At 40.6% G+C, this 22513-nt stretch overlaps 1 protein-coding gene across 1 annotated transcript in view; it reads left to right on the top strand.

Annotated features, from left to right (window-relative positions):
- foxj3 (forkhead box J3) overlaps positions 1–22513 on the top strand; it is a 75422-nt gene that overhangs the window by 38868 nt on the left and 14041 nt on the right. Inside the window, exons 3-5 of the mRNA XM_030134270.1 lie at positions 14903–14977; positions 18420–18503; positions 20616–20717. Of these exons, the coding sequence (XP_029990130.1) occupies positions 14903–14977; positions 18420–18503; positions 20616–20717 (261 nt within the window). The remainder of the gene's footprint in view (positions 1–14902; positions 14978–18419; positions 18504–20615; positions 20718–22513) is intronic.

Raw genomic sequence — 22513 nt, 5'->3', positions numbered from 1 at the left:
CGCTCTGGCCCTTAGAGTGGGCGGGGAGAGCAGGCTGGCAGGCCTTGGCACGGATACATTTTGGCAGGAGCTGCTGTCCCCACACTCTGCTGAGTGAAGTGCTGACTGCAGTGCAGAACATAAAAGGCCTGAGGCTTCTATCGCTTCCTCCTGTGGCCTACAGGCCTGTGTAGAGATGTTGGCTTCAGTTTTAACTTGAAACTGTAGCTGTCTTTTTGACTGTCATGGCAATGACCTCTGTTATCATTTTAAGCAGTCATTAACCCTTAACTGCTCTCACATCAGTTCTTTTTGCTCACTGAGATGTGACGCAGCAGCTCATTGTAAAAACAGTTGACTGTGGTCATCAGTTGATTCAGTGAACATCTTGCTTTTTAATAATGAGATATATTCAAGTCAATAGCTGACTCACTCACTGGGACACACCACAGTGCTGTAAGATTTTCTTTCATTTAAGAATCTCTTTGAATGCAGTTGACTGAATAATGCAAGAAATGGTCTTTGCTCCTTATTTTGTTGAGACAAGTCTTTAGTTGGTAAATCTGGAGAAATTTTGAGAATGAAGCTGAGAATGTTTAGTTGTCATTGCTGACCAGAAGCTGTAGTTACCTGGCCACTTGTTACCTTTCAGGGTTTGAATATGTAAAGTAGAGTAGTACAGATGACAGGTGTACTGTATTAGTAGTTAGGCTTGCATTAGTCAGATTGATAGAGTCTTTCATATCCAAGGTTTCCCAGAACTGTCCACTGATGTGGCGTGGCCACCTTCAGCAGGCTGTACCCTTGCTTTGTCACAGTTTTGTAGCCTGAAGCACATTTGGGAAAGAAAATTACCCTAGTGTCACAGCTAAAAGTAAGGAATGTGAAGCACATTTCAAAACGACTCATAACTGGAAAAATCATTAGCTAGCTCTCTCTTTTTCTCAGAAGAAGATGAAGGGCTATGGGGAGCTGCTCAGAAACTCTTTAGTCATCGTTCCATAGCCAGAAAGATTTGGATAAAAATAGAACTTTGCTTGTCCTGCATTTTAAGTTAGTTTTCCCAGTGAGTGGCCTTTTGCCCTCTATCATTTTTCTACTTGGTTGGTTGTTGCTTTTGTGTAATACAGCATACATACAGGAGTTTAATATTGCAGAGAGATATCTGTGAAGGTACCACAGCATGGATTTTTATAAAGAACAATCAAGTGACACCCTCTGCTTGTAGCATTTAGGGTAAAGCAGTAATTTTACCAAGTAAAGCAGATATAGACAAACATTACTTATTTTATTTGATCTGTTAGCAGTCTAGTTTTTAATGTGTGTACTGATGCTCTGAGTGTGACCGGGAAATAATGTCATTGGAAATGTTCTGGTATGTACTAAATAGTCTTTTAACTGTTTAAAGGAAACTTGATATTTTCCTGTGTAAGGACATGTTGTCATGTGTCATTAGTTATTCCAAATTGTCTTAGCACAAAAAGCATCATAAACATGTTAAGTGTGAAGAATAAAGTCAAACCATCTGGATATATTAATCACAAGTGATTTTCTAGTTAATATCAAATCCTCCCTCCAGAAAAGTACTAGTAGAAAGGCTCTGTCAGGGTGATTAAACAGAGCTATCACAGTGGCTAAGTCTGAGTATCAGGCTACCTTTTGTTTACACTGGATCACAGATGGTGCCTTTTAACGTAGTCTGTTGTATGCATTCTGATTTCTGGCCTGACAAGGAGGGGAAGAAAGGCAAAAGGCGTATGGATGAATTTTGCATGCTAAAAATAGAGCACAGTCCCTGGAATCCATCTTTAACGCTGAATCTGTCCTGTTAAATTCATTTAAACTCTGCTTTGACCGACTACTGCTGCCACCGCCGCAACACGTAAAATACAGGGTAATTTAATATTAACAAATATCTTTTTAAACGAGTGTGATTTATTGTTTTTTTTTTCTAAATGTCTCTAAGACTATTTTGAATGTAATTAATAATATTCATAATTAAGGTAGTCTGCTCTCCCTGAAGAACGGTTGCCTCCTGTGAAGCTTGCAGCTAATTTATCTGCCAGCACTGTAGCATACACACAGCGCTTCCTTTTTGGAAATGAAAGGGGGGAAAAAAAGCTGCAGGACTAATTAGCAGAGACTGGAGAAGGAGCTTTTGAAAAACTACACAGCAACATGAGACTGCTGATATGGTCAAAGGTCTGAAGCCTGACTAAGGTGAGCTCTCCACTGAATATCCTCTTAGTCCGACTGGGAGCTCAGCTGTACAGTCTTACAATCAGTCTGTAGGTCATTCATATCTGATAGGAAATTTAAAGGCACTAGACTGGCCCCAGTGATTGGCATGTTGATAAAATCTGCATGACAAGTAATTATTGCGCCGATGTTTGATTTCATCGCTGTTTTAATCCACTGTCTTTGTCTCTCTGGCAATTTAACCCCTCTTACCTGTTGTGTCAGTCTCTTACAGCTAATAGCTTTGCTTTGCTGTTCACATTCCCTGGCATTAACTGCTGTTTATTGATAAAGATGTCACCGTGGCCAATATTCGGGAAAGGGATTTTTGTCCTCTGCCTTGTCAGTGAAGCAGGATGGCTGTTTCTTATCCCAGAGAGATATTTGATCATTCTGCTGGTGCATCCTCAGTGGGGTCAGCAGTCTGTGAGAGGGGGACAGTGACACAGCTGTGGCAGCCGAGTGGAACCAGTGATGGATGACATGCCAGAGTGGGCCACGCTGCCTTCCCAGGCGCCTCTATTGACAGGCGCGGCTCTCACATCTCACATCGAGCATCAGCAGGGCTAATCGCGGGTCACGCCGGCCACAGATGTGACACGTGAATATCGCTCCTGTAATTGCTCATTTGTCAACGTCACATTTTCAAAGAGCAGCGTTCCACAGCTACTTTATTGAAAGAAACTGGCTGCATTAGATAAAAAAAAATACACTGATGGAAATAAATCTTGAGGTGAGGAGCTGTTAACGTTTCAAATGTGCAGACTCTCTATAAGAGAGGTCTTCAGGATGAGGGCATTGTTAGTCTTTAATTGGTGGGAGGTAGTTTTTATGAACAAACTGTAGAGTGGAACAAACATTTAGCAAAGGGCCACTTATAAACAGCGTTTCTCAGAATAAATATGATGACTAGAGTAAATCATGATCATTAATTTTCCTTTTCTGGCCCAAAAATGAAGGCTACACTCTGTTTTACTACAGATATGTTTGCTCTTTTCTAGTAGTATATACATTTTTTGTGTGTGTGTTTGTAGTGATTATAGTCCAAACCCTGGCTCTAAGCCCTTCAGCTGGTGCTCCAACAGCCTCAAGGCCATAGCCTCTCCCCACCAGTTAATTGCATCTGAATTAGTCCATTAATGTGGCCGTGTAGAGGGATGAAAGGGTGCACAGAGGTGTCTGGCCTCTTTTGACCACTGCAATGTATTATTAATGGGTCAGCAAGTCTGGCAGCTCTGCATTAACTTGGCTAATGGACTGTAGGGTGGGTCTGTGATTCCTTTTCTGAACAAAACCAAGTCTTGTACATGCAGAAAAAAATATTTTCTTGAGTTTCTTTTTTTAAAATTATTATTGTTATTAAGAGCACTGATTTAAAATGAGGTGTTGCTCCTCATCATTCCTTTATGCTTGTGCTCCATGCAGGTAGGTTATTGTGGGGACTCCAAGGTTACACTGAGTCATCACTCTAGGTCATTCGCGGACATGCACACAGTAATGTGCTTTGCTAATATAAAGTATCAGATCAGTTTAATGCAGATGATGGTAAATGGCTTACTTTTCTTTAGTAGTGTAATAGCCTCCAGGCCAAGTGTAGCCTGGGGATGAGCATAGTAAATGTTTCGAACGAGAAGTACGAGTGGAATGTAACAGATTAAGAAAATTAAGTCTGTGGGTAGCTGATCTTTGCTTTTGCTATGCACCACCCAGACCTTGCCAGGCCATAATCAGGTCACAGGTGACTGACCTTGAGTTTTATCATGACATGTCATTCTTCTGCATGAAATTTGACTGTTTTATTCCAGAAATTATAGTTTGTTTGCTTCCTCCCAAGAAAGACATTTGCTTGATAGGAGGCTTGATTGAAATCAATGGCATGTATTTCTCTTTCGTCTGCACAGAAGTAATCGTCAAAAACCACTACAGCCACTGTTTATTTCTCACAAATCGACAGTCACAAGAATATTGCTGTGCAAAGAAAGAAGGTTAGAGAGTGCATGTGACTGTTAGATTTCTTTGCAAGCTGATGGTAACATGCATATTGAGCAGCAGCAGAATTTCTATAATGTTTGTGTAGACGTGCAGGAAAAATAAAAGGTCAAAACGTCTCAGTTTTTATTCTGCTCAATGGAACATGTTTTCAGTAGAATTTATTCTGTTTTGCATTTTATCTACCAAGCATCCTCTTTTATAGTCTTTAATATTTAGAAGCCTTGCTACTTAAGCCTACAAAGAGAAGAATATACAGTGAAGTTCCACACAGGCTTTCTTTCTTAATTTGTCTTACTCTTAAGTGGACAGTTGGCACTACCCCTTCACCATTAGTAGCTACAGTCAGTTCTTCATTGTTAGTGGGCACTGTAGTCAGCAGGCTGCTGTGAGCCATTGTCAGAGGATAGCATCAGAGGCTCTTCTTCTGGCTGATAATTAAGTGGCGTACTGACAAACGGCTTTCATCAGATCCCTCATGTGGAACTGAGAGCATGCGAAGGCTTTCAGGGAGGATAAACCAGAGGACGTCACTTTGCCTCCAATCTTTCATGGCCTTGTGCTGCCTCTGCAGTGGAGGAGGTAGGGAGAGAGAAAGCATCCTGTGTAGCACAGGAGAAAAGTGCAAGCCCGTGTCGCTCTGAGGACCAGACTCAATTTACAGTACTGTGCCAAGCAGCTGAAATTGTCAGTGTGCACTGTACCAGATTCACAGTTTGTCTTGAGTGGCAAAACATACAATATGTGCTACATCTTTTTCTATAGAGAATATGTCAATTATTTTTGCTTTCACTAAGCAGGTATAACTTGAGATGACTTTGGGTAGAGAGTGCATGAGGCTGATTTTCTCCAGTGGATCTTGCATTTTTCTTTCATTTTCTGGACTTGATTTAAATCTTGCCATGCTCAACCTTTTGTTCCAGTCCAATCTGTATTGTATTGACCAGTTTTCTGTAGTGTTATCTATCACTCAGTCTTGCCCATTTCCAAAGAGGTCAGTACCCATCATCATTTATTCTCAGTTTTTCTTGCTTCATTGCCAATGACAAGCTGTCGAAGGTTAGAGATGTTCTGAAATAATCCACTTAATGGAATCGCGCTACATTCCTGCACGCTGCACTGTGCAATAGTGTAGCAAGTCTAGCAACACAAGAGGTTGTACAGAACGCTTTGACTGTATGCGGTTTGGCTCTGAGTGAGAGAGTGAGACATTGTGGGAGAGACACAAATATCGGCAAAAGAGAAAGAAAGACAAAGACAGTTAGCTTTCTGAAGGACTGCGATCAAATAGGCCTCATATGAGTGGCTCTGGGCTTTTGTTGTAGTGTGACCTGCCATTCAGCATTGCATTAAGTGAATTTTTCCCCCACAGCTTTTGAAATCTGCAGTGACCGCCTCTCAATTTATATGGGGAATGCTCGAATTTCAAACGTAGCATTCAAGCCAGAGTCTAACCTCGAGTGCACCTAGAAAATAATGCAGAAGTTTTTTCCAAGGTTGGCCTTAAAGCAACAAAGCAGGTAGAGAAGGGAATGTGGGTGCATGTGCCTGAGTGAGATTGAGTTCAGAACATTTATATTGGAGCTTTTGGTCTCTAACCCCACTGCTTCTGTTGAAAAGGGAACATCCTTGGTGCAGCATTCATAAACTTCTTATATGCCACAAGAGAACTATGGAGGTTTTGTGTTGGCTCAGCCTATTGTCTGAGCTCTATAGGATGCAGTATCCTTGGATTACCCTGAGCAAAATTACTTAGCAGATAAAGTTGGATTGCTTCTCTTACTCAGTGGCGTGGAAAACTCCACACCTTCATAATAGATAGGTAAGCTCAATGTCAACATTTGTATTATGTTTTTAGAGTTCCTTGGTTAATATGTATCTAAAGTGGTTAATGTATAAACAGCTTCAATATGACACACTGAAGTTATCAAGGAAAATATAAGTGTAGGTGTATACATACCCGCATACCTAACTTTATTTTATGCTGCCTCAATAGATTTTTCTCCTTCCTCATCTGTTCAAAGTGGTGATCTTGCACCAATAAACCACATTTTGTATCTAAAACCTCCACTGTCTTTCCTCTTCGCCTTTCCAGCAGTTTGAACGTATGGAGCTGGCCTCTGGAAACAATACACCTGTGGAGGCTGATACAAACCAGTGACCTCAGTTGTCATCTCAATTGGCTCCCCTATTGTTGCATTCAGACTCTGACAGCTTGAATGCTGTTTTTTTTTTTTTTTCTCATGTTTTTTTCTGTTTTAAATACGCTTAGTCTGTAGCTCCTCATAGGTGGTCAAGTTTAAGCATCTTGATATTACAAACATTCTGTTCTTTTTGTTGCAGTCACTGCTCTCCTTATCTCTGATAACATGTTCGTTCTGATTCCACACATGTGATCGCTTATCAAGCTAATTTCTTTCTTGCATGTATTGCCCTCATTATATGAGTCTGCCAATGAAAAATGTGTTTAATTTAGTCAAATGCTCACTGTTGGGGGGGTTGGGGGGGAGAAAAATACAATTTCCCCATAGTGTCATCTCCCCCTGCAGAAGTAGCTGTTGAGTTTTAATTACTACAATACCTCATTGTGCTGCACCAGATGACCTGGGTGTAGATAAGAAAAGTTAGCAATCAATTTGATTTTCAGTTTTTTTTTGTCCTTTATAGATATAGACATAGATCTCTTGAAGCACAGTGTAACCAGTTATTATATTTATAAAAGATTTCACCCTGGCATGTATTTTTCTACAGCGGGCAAGCAAACTGTTCATGTTTTATTAAAACTACATACAAGGGAGTAAAGATCAGAGACGACAGGGTTTTAAACCTAGCATGCCAACACATTACTACTTGATGCCAAGGGAGGCAGATCAAATGCCTTTGAAGAGGGCTAAAAAAAAAAGAAGTTGAAAATCGTTATAGTTGACTTTATTGGTATTTGAGTGTGGGCTTTGGGTCTCTTGGTAATTCAGCTAGATGCTAGAGAGATCTGCAGTGTGTTGATTCTTGAATGGAGTTTATTGGCAGACTTGAGTCTTAGAGTACGGTGGTGGTGGAGGATGGGTCACTGTAGTCAGTGAGGCATAAGTCGTCTTCCATAGACTTAAATCGGTCTTTAATAAATGCTTAATATAGTTACTTTACTCATCAAATATGTACTTTACAGATGCTGTTTCAGTTCATTGCACTTGGAGATTTTCATTATGTTTCAGATGCTTTTGAAACAGTTTTCAGTGTATGTTTGAGACAGGAGGTGACAGGTGGTTTGAGGTTTTTAATGCTGAAAGAGAGGACAGCACCCTGACACACATCAGCTTTTCATTTAATCAGTCAGATGAGCCTCATTCCTATTTAATTTCTGCTTTAGGGTCTTCATATAATATCATTGGTGATTGCACCTGGAACAGCTTACCTTTCTCTACCTGTGTGTATGTGTGTCCAAACATGTTTTTTTTTTTTTTTTTTTTTTTTAAGTGGTGCCTCGCTGAGCGAATGCTGTGGCATCCCACATGCCTTCCCACACCCACTACAAATAGACAGCGAAGGTGCTACATTCCGTGGCCTCGGTGCAGATCCCTGAGGCTGAGGAGTATGTTCTGTGTTGGTGGGCATGTCACAGGGTCCATATGAAATAACAAAGGCCTAAAAATACAGTAATCTACCTGTATGTGCGTGTGTTACCTTTACTGATTCATTCTCTGTTTCCTTTCTTGTGGGCTCGCTTTTTGCACTTGGATCTTAGAGCTCCGTACTGAACTCAGTTTCCCAGTATCTATCTTTGGCCTTTTTTGTCATTTGTTTCTTTCTTTGAATCTGTGTTTTTTCATCTCTTTGTAAGGCTTTAAAATTGCCATACAAAGAAACTGTGCTTCAAAAACAACTTTTAATATACCGTATCTTAAAATGCTGAGATCTGCCACAGTACAAGATCTTACATCCTTAAAACATTCTGTATTTGTGAAATTCAGATATTTGTCACAGTAAGGCACTAAAAAACCGTTGTGTGGGATATTTTAGCTTTTCAGTAATTTATCTAGATATGTATAACACCAAAATAATTAATCTCGTAGCCATATTAAGAAGGTACTGTCCATGGCATGCATAGTAGTACAATAATTCTTTGCATTTTATTGCTTGCAAAGGTCACTGTTGTTTTTCTTCAAATGAAAGTAATTAACAATGACTTTGTTTTGACACTCATGAATGACAGATGTTGTATTGTAGTGTCAGTGTGTGATTCATATAATTCATATATTTAAACACAATTAACACCATGCCAGGGAACAATTAAAAAAAAAAAAAAAATTGAAAGTATTGTTATGACATGCATTTAGTTTGACAGACCTGCTTTTCTGCAAGTTTTACAAAGTGTAACATATTGCTGTCTTTTGCATGTGAAATTATATAGTGAACTTTATACATGTTCATGGACTAATACCCAGCCTTATGATCTATTCCTTTGTCTTTTTCTTTGTTAGTTTGGCTGCTATTGTTCATTCACTCACCCACTCAGTGGCCATTTCTCTCCATTCATCCATCCAAGCGTCTTATTTCTATATTTTTAACAGATCTGAAGCACCTATCTCAGCAGTTGCTCAAATCTTTCATGTCTTCCATCATTCAGACCTGCTGATGTGTCAATTAAAGGTTGAGGTCCTATCCTCTGAGTGATGTTACTTGCAGGAATGTTTTGCTTTGGTCTATTTGATTTTTCTTTCCTCTGTGCAGACATTTCATACAGGAAATTAAATGTGGCAACACAAGTCTAATCTTTTTACTCTCCAAAAACCCTGTGGTATATTTTAGCCACTGTTTAATTAATATGAAAAGGCATGTTGATTTCCTACAAAATAGCATAAACTTGAATGGAAAGGGTGCAGTCATTGGGTACACAACTTCACCTAAAACAACCTTGCCTCACTCTGAGTTTTCAACTTTGCACTGTCTTGCAAAGACTCACTGGTTCTTTGTTGCAAATGTATATCCAGTTGAAATCACTTTTGTGTAAAATATTTGCTTTTTTGAGCAGTTCTTTTTAATGGAGGAGTCATTGTAATGGTTAACCACTGGTTCCTGACACCATTCACCAAGCCTATTTTCCCACACATTACAATGCTAGACAGAAGACTTTGATCATAAAGGCATCAAATCCAGCGGCATTTAAGTTCCTTTCCATTTGGAGTTGTACTAAATTCTTTAAGAGCGCCTTTAGGTCATCTCGGACTCGGATTCACACTTGGTCTCAGGAATGTTTCAAGTAAACTCAGTACAAACACTCTTATACCTCTGTTTTTTTGTCAGCTGTGGGAAATATTACAGTGGGCTGTGTGTTGGTTGGTTAGCCCCCGCACAATTCTTTTTCCTTTTTTTAAGCTTTGTCTAGAGGCACAAAGTTGCAAGAAGATGGTGTGAATGTAGGAAGGCCAGGAATCTACAAGGGCATTGATTTATTCATGTTGGACCGCAGTGTGACTCTTCCTCTCCCTGTGTTGCTGGTGTTCGTCCCTATGTCATAACTGGTATGTGTGTATACGTGTCTATCCCAGCATGCCGACTTCACTCCCTTGGGTCCCTGGCTGTTCGCGCAGGGTGCCTCCTCCTCCCCAGCTGTGAGGAGCAGGGCTCTGACATGGCCTGTCCCTTTAGCTCACTCTGAACGTTTGACACACCGAGCGCAGAGGTCAGCCTGACCTACTTTCCCCTGGCGGCCCTTCTGCTGAGTTGCACCGCTCCTCAGCAGGGGGGGCAGCGAAGGCGGAGCTGCTTACGCCTCCACTGCTGTCCTGGTGTGTTAAATCACCGCCATTTGTTAGGAGACACGTTCCAGTGTGTGTGCATGTTTTTAGGTGTGTAGGAGGCAGACACACACGCTCACCCAAGCCTGTGCTGTGGTTGGATGTGAAGTGCTCTGTGGGGGTTGCAGGTAGATGCTGGGCAGCACTTGGGCAGGACCCCTGCAGGGAGCTCTGTCTGACTCACTTTGTGTACCACTGTTCACACCCTCTGACCTCTACCACCTACTTTACTTCTCTTTGTAGTGTAGATCCTATTATACCTTTATACCAACTTATAGCCTGCTGTCAGAAGGCAGTAAAATAATTTGTATTCACTCAGATTTTATATCTAAGGAGTTGCTGCTCAAATGCTGACATATTGTTTATATATGCAGTAGTAATTGGCCTTAATTTTTCATCAGTCTATCTTTGTCTTGCTCTCTCTTTTCTCTCCTACTCAGCAAATATACTATGATTTATCAAGTGTAGACTGTCTCAGTCATCATGTTTTCTTTTTCTTCCCTGCTGCTGTTGTAATATTTTAATATCCCCTTTATTTCTGGTTCATCTTGTTGACCATGACTTGACCCACAGTCTGTTAAGGCGGGTATACACTATGCAATTTTGGTCTGATGACAAAATCTAGCCATATCTTAAGTCATGGCTATGAAACAGTGGTTCTGCATCACAATGTGGTTCACAGTCAGCCATTGTCCCATTGTTGAGACCAGCGACAGCTTGGAACAAAATTCTGATAGTGTTGAAAATTTAGTTTCCTATTCTCATCTTCCATTTTTGCTTTAGATTGTCTTTTCCCTACACAGAAATACCACTTTTGTCATCCTCAGATCTTTAGTTTAGCTTCATTGTATACAACTACAGTTGTGGAAAAAATTATTAGACCACCCCTTGTTTTCTCCAATTTCTTGGTCATTTTAATGCCTGGTACAACTAAAGGTACATTTGTTTGGACAAATATAATGATGACAAAAATAGCTCATAAGAGTTTAATTTCAGAGCTGATGTCTAGGCATTTCCCATGTTTTCTTGATAATAACCAAAATCACTTAAGTTCTTACATCAATAGCTATGGCATTGTACTGCCAAAAACAGTACTTTTAGGCCTTCCGTGTTTTCTGTCTGTTTTAGTCACATGATACACACAGGAGTTAGTACTTGATTGCATAACCATTGTTTTTGATGACTTTTGTTGATCCAATAATTTTTTCCGCGACTGTATAATGGTACAGTGACTGATGACGGTTTATTCTTATCTTATAGTTTGACTTGCATCACAGTGGGTATTATCACACACTGCATGCATGTTATACCCAAGTTTAATAGACCAGTGCCACAGTGTGGCTGGCAATAAGCTTATAAGACTGAAATCTGCTCAAATCTCAGTCTCTATGAGGTTTGAGTTTTACATCTAGAGTAGTGCCAACTCATAAATCCTATTGTCATCACCATTATTACAATATTGAAGTGTGCGATAAATATATCACAAAAACCTCCCTGAGTTGCAGTGAATAAGACAAATCATTTTATCTGCATGTGCTGTGCATTCTCACTCAGCATGCAACCATTTGTTATATTTCAACCTGTATCCTTTGGTTATGCATTCACATCCTTTTGACCTTTTGATCAGAAGAAGCTACAACTATTTGTCAGCTACTTTTAGATTAACTGTTGTCAGTTTGATGATGACTGCAAACATACTTTGTTTTTTAATCAAAAACTTATATATCCATATTATAATGCTTAATAATGTTTTCACATGTAGCAATTTTTTCTCACACACTCGCTACACTAATTTGTCATGTTTACTCTTAACCAAACAAAGCTAGTACAGTGCAACCAGCTCTAGTGTGAGTTTTATTTTTTAAGATGGCATGCCGGAATCGGAGGTGTGAAACAACCACATCCGTGTCTAGTGCAACATACAGTGTACACATCAGAAATACAAGTATAACTGTTTTCCTTTCAAAACAATAGTGATTCATACATTTTTCATTCAGATCCATTTTTCACTCTGCTTGGACAGTCAGGACCCCTGAATCTTTCTGTCTCCCTGAATTGCAGACATTTTCCACAGCAACATCTTGGCTACCATAGATTTTTGCCAACTATTTCTAAAGTCACACCACTTGATCAAAATGTCACATCTTCTCTCCCTTTTTCAAAGATCGATTTGGCTCCGGGACTGCCTCAGCTACTTGCTTCAAAGTTGAACAACAATGCCGCTCATTCCATGTTTGTACATTTTATACAAAATAGAAAAGAATAAAAGTACTACGCACCCGCCTTCAAAGGGCAGTGTAACAGGCGCTTATGGGATGTGATCGGTACAGGGCCTGTCAGGAAAAGGGGAGAGCCGGTAGGCAGAGTTCATTAAAAAGTAAACTTCTAATGTAACAGCAAGCTTTGGCTGTTTGACTGTATCAATGATTTAGACTGAGCAGAAGGTCCTTAATGGATAGAGCCACCTCTCTGTGTAAGTTCAGCTGTTTCTGTCTGCGTTGGCATCACGTTGCACAAACACTTAGAAACACACAAAGCCTAGGAAGGGGGAAAAAATGGCTTTAAGTACTTGAATGTGTGTGGCATGTAGAGCATCACACTCCCTCTTCGCTCAGATATTTCCCTGTTGGACACGTCTCAGGGCTTTAAAGTAGCACAGGCTCACTAAATCGAGAGCCTCATATCTCTTTGTCACCATCCACTATGCATGATTATTCCTGTCCTCACATTGTTTTATTCATCTGAACTCATGTCGCACTGTGATGAGGCACTGGGCAGAGCCTGGATAACAGGACGAAGCCTGTGTACTGGAGCAGCCGAGTCTATGTGACTTTTTAGATTCCACAGATTACCTTGTGTCTTTATCATTGCTATTCATTTTTTCAATTGAATGAAAAGTGACTATCGTGCTCAAGGTATTAGGATCTATCTAACAGCAGTGTGGCCAAAATCTGTTGTGGTTTGAGACTTTTCCCTCTATGCATTTTTGTTTTTTGTTTTTTGTTTTTTTGCTAATACAGGCTAAATTAAAAGCTGTAGTGTCATTTTACATTTCAGAAATTGTTGCTGTTAAAGAGTGTTTCTAACATATGTTGGATACTTTTAATTCATCTCCTGAAAATCTCTGTGTAGGTGTAGTACAGCCCAGCACTATACAGCAAGGCTGAATCTTGTTATCTTGTATGCATTCGATCTTCTCAGTCCAGGAATTTGGCTGATACTCCACCCAAAATGTTGTGAGCACCAAACACTCACCTCTGCAGTCTTGAAAGGTGGCTGGTAAAATTTTGTTTTGATGTGTTCTGCTCAAAAATGCAGCCATGCTTGGGTTGGGTTTGTTCAACCTACAATAAATGACAATTGTGCAGAGAAAAGTAGGATACTAAAATGTCCTGCAGCATAATCCTGTTCTCTACAGCCCATCCTTGTTCTCCATATGTCATGTACACTTAAATTTGCTATGCTACTTTTGGTACTGGAAATGGGATGAGGGCAGTGGGAAAGGTAATAGTGTGAAACTGAGCGAACGATATTTTGATGGAACAATGTATTTTTGGAACTGAATTGCATTCACTGCTATAATACATGTGCTCAGGATTAATATATTATCACTTTTATGAACAAATAAGATATAAATGAGTGCTATGGTGGTGTGTAAAGTGACTTACACCCTGTGTCAGTAGTGAGATTGTGAGTCTGCTGTCTGGATTCAGTGCAGACATAATTCAACCATCTTTTTACAGCCACCTTTTAAGTTTTGGAGTTGATTATTTGAGTCTTTAAAAATATATTTTTTTGTTGAGTTTCACTGTCAGACAATATTCCTTTCTGGCACAAGAACAGAATAATGTTGACTATGGTGCCAGTATCTGCTTTATATTTTCTGTTGGAGAACAGTGTTAGATGTCTTCTGGATTGCATTGGCATTTCAGAGTGATTTAAGCAGCGAGATTGACAGCATTACAATGAGGCTGTCATTATCGTCCCTCCTGTGGTATAATTGCCTATAGTGTTGAACAAGCAGCTCCCATCTTTTGCACTTGGGGGTCTCTCTCTCTCTCTCTCTCTCTCTCTCTCTCTCTTTTTTTTTTTTTCTCTCTCTCTGTCTTTCTCTCTCTCTCTCTCTCTACTCATCTCCTGCATCCGTTAAACTCATCAGAGAATCCTACAGCTTTTTAGTGTGGCCATCTGTCAACACCACTCCATAAAGTGGAGAGGAGCAATGTGTGCATCCATTGGCTCTCAGCTGGCCTGCCTCCAGCTGGTTCTGAGGGCCTTGCCGTGGCTGGTTAACCCAGGCCTGGAGCATCACTCTCCGGCCCTTGTGGCTACTTCAGCCCACCTCGCCTCCCCAATCAGGCAGCTGGATGAACGGCCCTCTTCACCGCTGTGGAGTTGTAACACTATAATGAGTTAACTTTCAGAATGATCTACATAATTTATTTCCTACCCCCACAGGAGCACACTGAAGCATTAATTAATATCAGGCCGTGGTATCAGAAACCATCCCAGTGTGGGATTCCTTCTGGCTCCTATTTTTGGCACCCGTGGTATTCGATATGTTTCGTGCAACTAGAATGCAGTTTGTTGGACATTGATGAAATATGTTGGTTTCTGGTGGCTTTACACACAGAATATGCTTCTGTATCATCATGAAATCTCAGTTAAACATAGGTATGGTGTAATTCCACTGAAAAATAAGCTGTCTGAGGTGACAGGAGCTGTAATTGATCCCAAATTCAACATGTGAGATAAAGGGACATAGCATGCCCTTGTTACTGACATTTCTGTGGCTTCTGTTCTCCACACTAAAATAATATACATGTTTGTGTAAGACGTATTCGTAATGTGATGTATTCACTCACCTCACCATCCTTTTTTCTCTGTCTTTTTCTCTACAGAACTCAATACGGCACAATCTGTCATTGAACAAGTGTTTTCTCAAAGTGCCTCGCTCCAAAGATGACCCAGGAAAGGTGAGACTTTTACAAGCATTATAAACAAAAGACTGCATTTTATTATTAAAAAAAATAGATAAATAATGGAATATGCTTAGTTTATATCTGGTGCAGGGAGCTGGCGGAATTTGCAGCATTTTTTTGCTGTGTATCATGTTCAATCTCTGCTAGAAAAATGTTACCTTTGAATAGCTGCCAGGGCTGACAGTCTGGAAATGCATGGCATGCTCGTAATCTATTATGAACCTCCCACCCCCTCAGAATTGGGTTTCAAACGTAAGAAGAGACTTTTTTTTTTCTGTTTTTTTTTTTTTTTTGGACTAGCACAGACAGATGTGGTTTAGGGAAAGAAGCCAAAGACTGGCAGAGAAGGGGCCCTAACAGGGTAGAAGTCATTTCCAGAATCTTGCGTCCCTGAGGTATTTACTCAAGGTGCTGAACCCACTCAGGAAAAATAATAGGTCTCATTTACTACATTTGCAGCCTGGAGTCTGAGCTCTCTATTACCCATTTTCTCTCTCTGTGAAAGGATGTATAGTCCAACATGTTAATTTGACATTTGAATCTCAGTTGGAGCACCTACAGTTGCTTTTTCAGCATGATTTACCCCACAATCTCTAGTGGCATCAACCTGATAAGTAGGGTCCCTTGATCCGCTGGGTTGTTCATGACAAGCCTATGGGCCTTTATTTAGTATGATGTTGTGTGCGTATAGGTCTAACCATATGTAGCCTAACCCAGATTTCATCCTAGCACTGTCAGAGCATACACTACATATGCTAAGGGAACCGTACAAATAATTACACACACACACCGACACATGCATGAAGAGCTACGCCTAGCTGTGTAGAGGATGGGGACTGAATGCTAATTTCATGTTTTGCTGTAATCCTCTGATATTGACACTCCTGGGAGCTGCTCCACTAAATACAAAATAATCTATTGCTGTATGGATCCCATTCCAAATGCATGGCCAACATGCTCGCATCCTTAATGTTTAATTTGGAATTTTCCTCACTCCCTTCCCCCCTGAAGACAACTTCAAAGAGGTGCTAGCCGCTCTTGATATGTTGCATCAATATTGTAATGTGGCAGGAATATGAGAACTGCTGGTTGGATGAGATAGGAGAGTCATGTCGCTCTCTGTCTGTCTCTCCCTCTCAGATGGTGTAAGAGATGACAGTTGGCATTGTACATACACACCTTTTCTACCTCAGAGGTGGAAACGCTGTCCATAAAGGCTCAGGTTAATAAACTGTTTTAATTGGTCTAATGTCTCAGTCTACAGTTGCCTGGACAACCATCATGTTTACTGTGTTTGTCCTTACTATATTTACACTCTAAAGGGGAAGTACATGACATCATTTATGGTGATATATGAAAATAAGCTGTGTCACTGACAGTAACAAAGCAGGTTGGGTGCCTCCTTATCAGAATCTGTTTTTTATAAGAGAAACAAAAAATCATGGTTCCAGTCTTTGTTTTACTGCAGAGAATATTGTGGTTTTGTTATGTTGTTGCCCCCAGACTCCACGGACACACTTCGCTTGGCATTGCTACAGTATATTGCAGTATATTTGTGAATAATTCAATGACTCTTTATATGTTTTTCTTTTTTCCTGCCAACTCTCTGGGGGTGGGTGTAGGGAAATGCAGAAACTCCTTTCCCAAGAGGGTTAACTTAAAGTCCCCCCCCCCCCCCCAATTAAATGAAATGTCACTCGCTTTTTCTTTTTGATTCCTAATTTTGAAACTCCCTTGCGTTTAACCTCTGCACAATGATGGCTCACATGTGGAGTCCCTTTTCTTTGCACCTTTACATATCATTGTTCACTGAAGCCTTTTGTACAGAACATGGGAAGCATAATGAGGTTTCTGCTGTTTTTTTTTTTTTTTTATACTACATCAATATGAGATTTTTCTTCATCTTTGGTTAATTGTGCCGTGAATTATTCTTCCCTCTGAGGAAAATGTTAATTGACCCCAAAGCCTTGCACATATTAAAACTTATAATTTTAACCCCCTGACAAATATAGGCCAACACTGGCTTTTCATTTTAACTGTTGCAGCTGTGGTGTATGTGTGAGCTGTGAAAATATTAACAGAAAAGCCGGCTTTAACAAGAGAACACCATTGTGTGTACTGCAGTTATTTTATAGATACTTGAGATACAGCTTGTTCCATGGGCACTCCTGTTGTTCAGTGAATTTCTTATAGAAATATCAATTATTCTCTCTGCTAAGGAAGTAATTTTAAAGGTCCTGATCTCACTTTCTCTTGACAATTGAGATTTTATCAGGGGTCATATGAAATATTAAAACTAAATTCAGAACTTGCAGGGCCTTAGGGTAAAAATCTCATTTTTAACAACTGTAAGCTACGTTTCTGTTGGATTCGAGGAGGAAGACCATTGAAAAATAAATTAAATGGGGCCGAATGCAAAGATAAATAATGCAGCCTGGTTGTGGAATTGCTAGTTGCAGCCCCAGAGCCAGCCCCACTGTTCTCTCCTTGATTAGCCTTGCTCACACCTTAGAAGAAAGCAACTCGGCGGGGCTAGCGCTGCCTTGTTTCCTGGGCTGAGACAGAGGAGCCCTCATCCTTGGCAACAGCACACTGACTCAGTACCTGAGGCTGAGGAAGTACAGCTTCAGGAAAGGCTTAGCATTTCACCACCACCAGCTGCCCTCACCAGCCTCTCATTGAGAAGCAGCCGCAGAGGAGGAAAAGCCAAGCCTTTCTTACTAACAAAGCCCACCCACACTCTGAAAACACAGCTATCAACTCAAATAAAGGCTTAGCGCTGATGGGACAGACTGCCTTCACTGTATCAGAGCAGATGGAGCCTTTGCGTTTTAAATAATACTGTGTCCATACAAATAACTTGCACGGCCAAACACCTTATGCCTCTGTTGTCAAATTTGTCGTGTGTAAATGTGCCTTGTGTGTCACGTGAAAAATAAGGATGGGAATTGAGAATCAGCATCAGTTGAGAAATGGTTCCACAACACTGGTATCATGTGCCTCCGAGCTCATCAGTTTCTTGTATTGAGGCTGGCATGTTTTTTTTTGACAGTTTCAAAACAATGGTGTCAAACTCGTGCATCGACACTGCTTGAAACTTTCCACAAGGAGTCATGGTGGAGAGGAAGAAACATCATTTCACAAAAGAAAAATGACAACTGCGCTAGTTGTAATGCTTGTAACATGAACAAGTCAATAAGATTTGAAATATTAGCAGTAAGTTAAAATATTGGTTAAAATTCTAGAAATGCCATGGACCCCCCCCCCCCCAAAAAAAAAAAAAAAAAGTTGATCATGAGTCAGTGTAAGGCACCTGATAATGAATTTAAACAAGCAGAGTTGAGAGTGGCATTGATCTCCATGTTTTATCTAGTTCCATCGGTTAAGAGCAGTTATGCATGTTTTATTGGCTCATAGTGTTTTGTTCTTTCTGCAGGGCTCTTACTGGGCCATTGACACCAACCCAAAAGAGGACGCCTTGCCTACACGGCCGAAGAAGAGGCCACGATCTGGAGAACGGGTGAGTGTGATGTTAGAGAGACAGCTGCTCTAGAGTTATCAACATTAGCTGCATCTTCATCTTAATGTGCTTTGTCCTTTTTCTATTTCTCTCCCTCTCTCCTTCACCCTCAGTTTCCTTTTCCTCTTGCCCTCCTTTCACTCCCACTTTCTCCTACTCTTTCTCTACCACATGCAGACACACACATGCAAACAAGCACACACAGACTCAGTAGGAGTTCATATTCAGACTTTATGTAACTGCCTCTCCATGCTGCTTCGCTAGCCTGTCATGAAGTGGGCTCCTTATTAATAAACTATGCCCCAGGCAGCCATTACATACATTACATACTGCACTCACTTTTTTTAACAAACATCAATTAATGCAGAGCTGTGCGCTGGCTATTCTGAGCAGGAGCTTTTGTCTTTAATTATGGATGAGTTTCGTCCAGCCTTGCGTACAGCTGTACAGGTTTAGTGAGCTGCTCAGATTGACCTGGCCCTGGGGCATCCCAGCGCAGCAGGCTCTTGTCTCCTCCTTCCCTGCAATGTGGCTGACCAGAGGCTTAAAAGCAGGGAGGATTCTGTTAAGCTGGCAAAGCAGCTTCTTGCCCACATGCTAACACAGACCATTGTCTCTACCACACACATCCACATGCACAGAAATGACATCAGATTGAACATGCTGGTCATGTACTTGCCCTAAAGCTTCAAAATACTATCACATTCATTTACCTGTCATCCTCTCTGTGTTAGAGTGATGTTTAACATAAAAGATGTAAAGGTTCAGGGATTTGTCCATTTTTTTTATTTATTTTTTTTAAATATCCTCCTCTACAGACACTTTGAACTAAAGCTCTCTGATGCATTTTTGTTCATTTAGGCATAACACAAAAGAACACACCAAGTGAAGAGTGTATTTTCTGTAGGACACATGCACTGTGCTCACCCTTCCCCCCTCGTAGACAGCGTCTGCCTACAAGGCATTCCATTAAGAGACTCAGACATTGAAATTGAGAGTTTGTGAAATCTCATTTATGTTTATCATGAATTAAAAATGGTATTGTTGGCAGCCAATCCTCTTACAGTAAGCAGTTTTGGGAGACAGGCATGGCAGAGTTATCTCTCACAACAGTAGGTCTATACAGAAGGCAGAGGGCATGTGTGTATAAGTGTTTTGGGTAGAAGGTGAGACTGGGGATGGGGGCCGTCTCCGTCTTTGCAGAAAGCATAGTTCAAACATGACCCAAATAAAGGTGTTACTCTCTCACATGACATATGTCTTGTTTTTCTCTCTCTTTTTGTCTTTAAATGAAGTGAGGTTTTGCATTATGACCAAACTGTCATCTCCTGATTAATCACTAGATAGTGACTAATAAAATGACATAGCACCAGAAAATAGAAATTCAGAGAGCAAATAGGTTATAGACAATGACCACATGGATTTCTTATTACATCCCACATTATTATTTCGAATGAATAATTTTATTAGGTATTATTTAGTCAAAATAAATCCATATAGGTATTAAAAATGTAACTTTGACTGTACTGTTTGACCTGATTCTTACATAGGTAGTAAAAGAGGTTAGTGGGGTATGACTTGGACCAGTTTGTGACATCATTTGCAAAATGCTGTTTTGTGGTTCATGTCAGACTTTACTTATTCAAGCCAAATCCATTCAACAGAAAAATCCCTCTTTTGGGTTAAAAAAAAACTGTTTTTTCTCAGCTGGTCAGTCTTGCTCCTGTTTTGAATTCACTTGTGTTGCGTTCTCTCTCCTCCATGTTTATTTGTGTTACCTTCATGCCCATTTCCTGCCAGCAAACATTTGAAAAGTGCAAAGTGCCACTCAGATGATTAAAAAAAATACTGCCATGAAGAGTGTGATTTGCAGTAGGATGAAATAACTATAAAGCATAATATGAAACAATAGATAGTTTGCCGTTGTTACATGTTATATTTCATAATATTGTACAGCCTTAACATCAAGCTTTATCTGAAACTGTTCTGAGCAAAATATTAAAGATTTGTCACAAACATGCTACATGTCTTTGCAACCTACAGTTGGATAATTGGATAGTGTTAATTTTTTTTTTTATATCTGCCTCCACATCCTGCCCCCAACCCCCACAGGCTTCTACGCCGTACAGCCTGGAGTCGGAGTCTTTGGGGATGGAGTGTATGATCTCTGGAAGTGCCTCTCCAACGCTGGCAATCAACACTGTGACTAACAAGGTACTACAGCCAGCCATCCAGCCTCCAGCTCCAACACACACCTGGCTACACGGCTGCACCCTGACCCCACCCACTTCTCCAACCACCTACAGCACTATTCCCCACAGAGAGAGGAGCACTCTAGTGGAGGGGAGATACACGCACACAAACACACACAAGCACATGCTCATATGCCTAAAGCTTCTCTGCAATGCAACCCACACCAAAATACACAACTATCTGCAGTGCAGCACCGTTTTCCTCTACAACAACAGGCAGCAGGCTCTTGTTATCTTCAGTACAACAATGTGATGCTTACACTGATACTTAGTGCTTTGCAACCTGATAGACCTTACGCAGTCCTGTGCACCGTTGCAATAGGATACTTCACATGCATGGGGTTTCTCTGTTCACACCTGTAGGGGAAGTTGATGCCCACAGTCTAGTTGCTTGTTCGGTGACCACATTATACCACTGCACTACATGTGACCACCCCTGCTGCTGGTTCCGTCTGCTCTCAGTATTTTTTTTTTAATATGTGTAAAAGCTTAGAAACACTTGTACATCACAGAGCAAAGCTACAGGGATTGCTAGCTGTTAGCTGTGAGTGTACTGCTCACTCTGAAATTTAAATAGGCTTTTTAACCTTAAGCTCTCATCCTCTGGGCCCAGTGGGGCCAGCTCTCAAGAGTACTTTTAAAAAGCCTACAAGAGTCGCTTATTCATTTGCTGCAAGCAATACAAAAAAGCGATTTAATGTGAACAGGGGTGTACATGTGAACGATGACTTTGTGGATGTGTGTGACGGGGCTCTTAAGTTATGAGTGTGAGGTGAAAGTCTGAGCATATGTTGACGTGTGTTAACAACTTGTGTGCACATGTATGTAGAGTATGTTACAGTGTTTCGGCTTGTTTTGACTAGTGTTTCATTGACAACTAGCCAGGAGCTGTTTCTATAGAACATATAATTTTTCTTCTTCCTGTTAAAGACAGATTCATAGGCCACAGTTTAAAGATAGATGACCCCCTTTCCTCTTTGATGACCACAAACTGGCACTTGCCTCAGCACCAGTTTCCACTAGAAGTGACTGTGTAATGAAGCCCTAATGTAAAGAGCTGACAGTTACATGTCTGGGCTCCTGCCATAGAATACATCAGTCAAATACCTCAGAAGAAAAAAGTGCAGATAATGTTAAAATAAGCCAAAAGAAACTGTTCTCCGAGTATAAAAGTTGACAAATAGAAGTTTTTATTTGCTTCTTTTGTTTCACTTGATTGTGAGACAAACCATTTAATGTGACAAAGTGAGCAGAAAAAGTGGAATAGCAACAGATCTGAGAGCTTGTTTCTCACTGTCTTACATTGTAAACACATGACAGGCCACGCCTCTTTCGGTGCAGTGTGCCAAGCCACAGGAATTCCCTGTCTGTGTTTTTCTCTCTCCCTTTCTATTCCAGTCTCTCTCTCCCATTCCCGCCTTCTCAGATAGACCAATGGGAGACGCTGGCAGTAGGACTACTGAACCAGCAAGAACCTCTTTTTTCTTTCTTTCTACTGTCGACATTCCTCACAAGATTGTCTTCCTCCCTCTCTTTTTCTTGCACCTTTCTCACATAGACTCAGGTTTTTCTTCTCCCCCTCAAAGGTTGTGTTCTGAGGCAGCCCTAAACATTGGCATGAATGTGAAGCACTGGCACTGAAGTGTGATGATGTAGGGAAAGGGGGATTGTGGGAAGTGTGTTTGCTGATGAATAGTCTGGCTTTTTTCTCCTCTTCTCTCTCTCTCTCTGTCTCTCTCTCCTCTCTCTCACACATAT

Source organism: Sphaeramia orbicularis, chromosome 5 (genome assembly GCF_902148855.1).
Source record: "Sphaeramia orbicularis chromosome 5, fSphaOr1.1, whole genome shotgun sequence".
Taxonomy (NCBI): Eukaryota; Metazoa; Chordata; class Actinopteri; order Kurtiformes; family Apogonidae; genus Sphaeramia; species Sphaeramia orbicularis.
The sequence above is the reverse complement of the archived record's forward strand: the minus strand, read 5'-3'. Positions and strand labels throughout refer to the sequence as shown.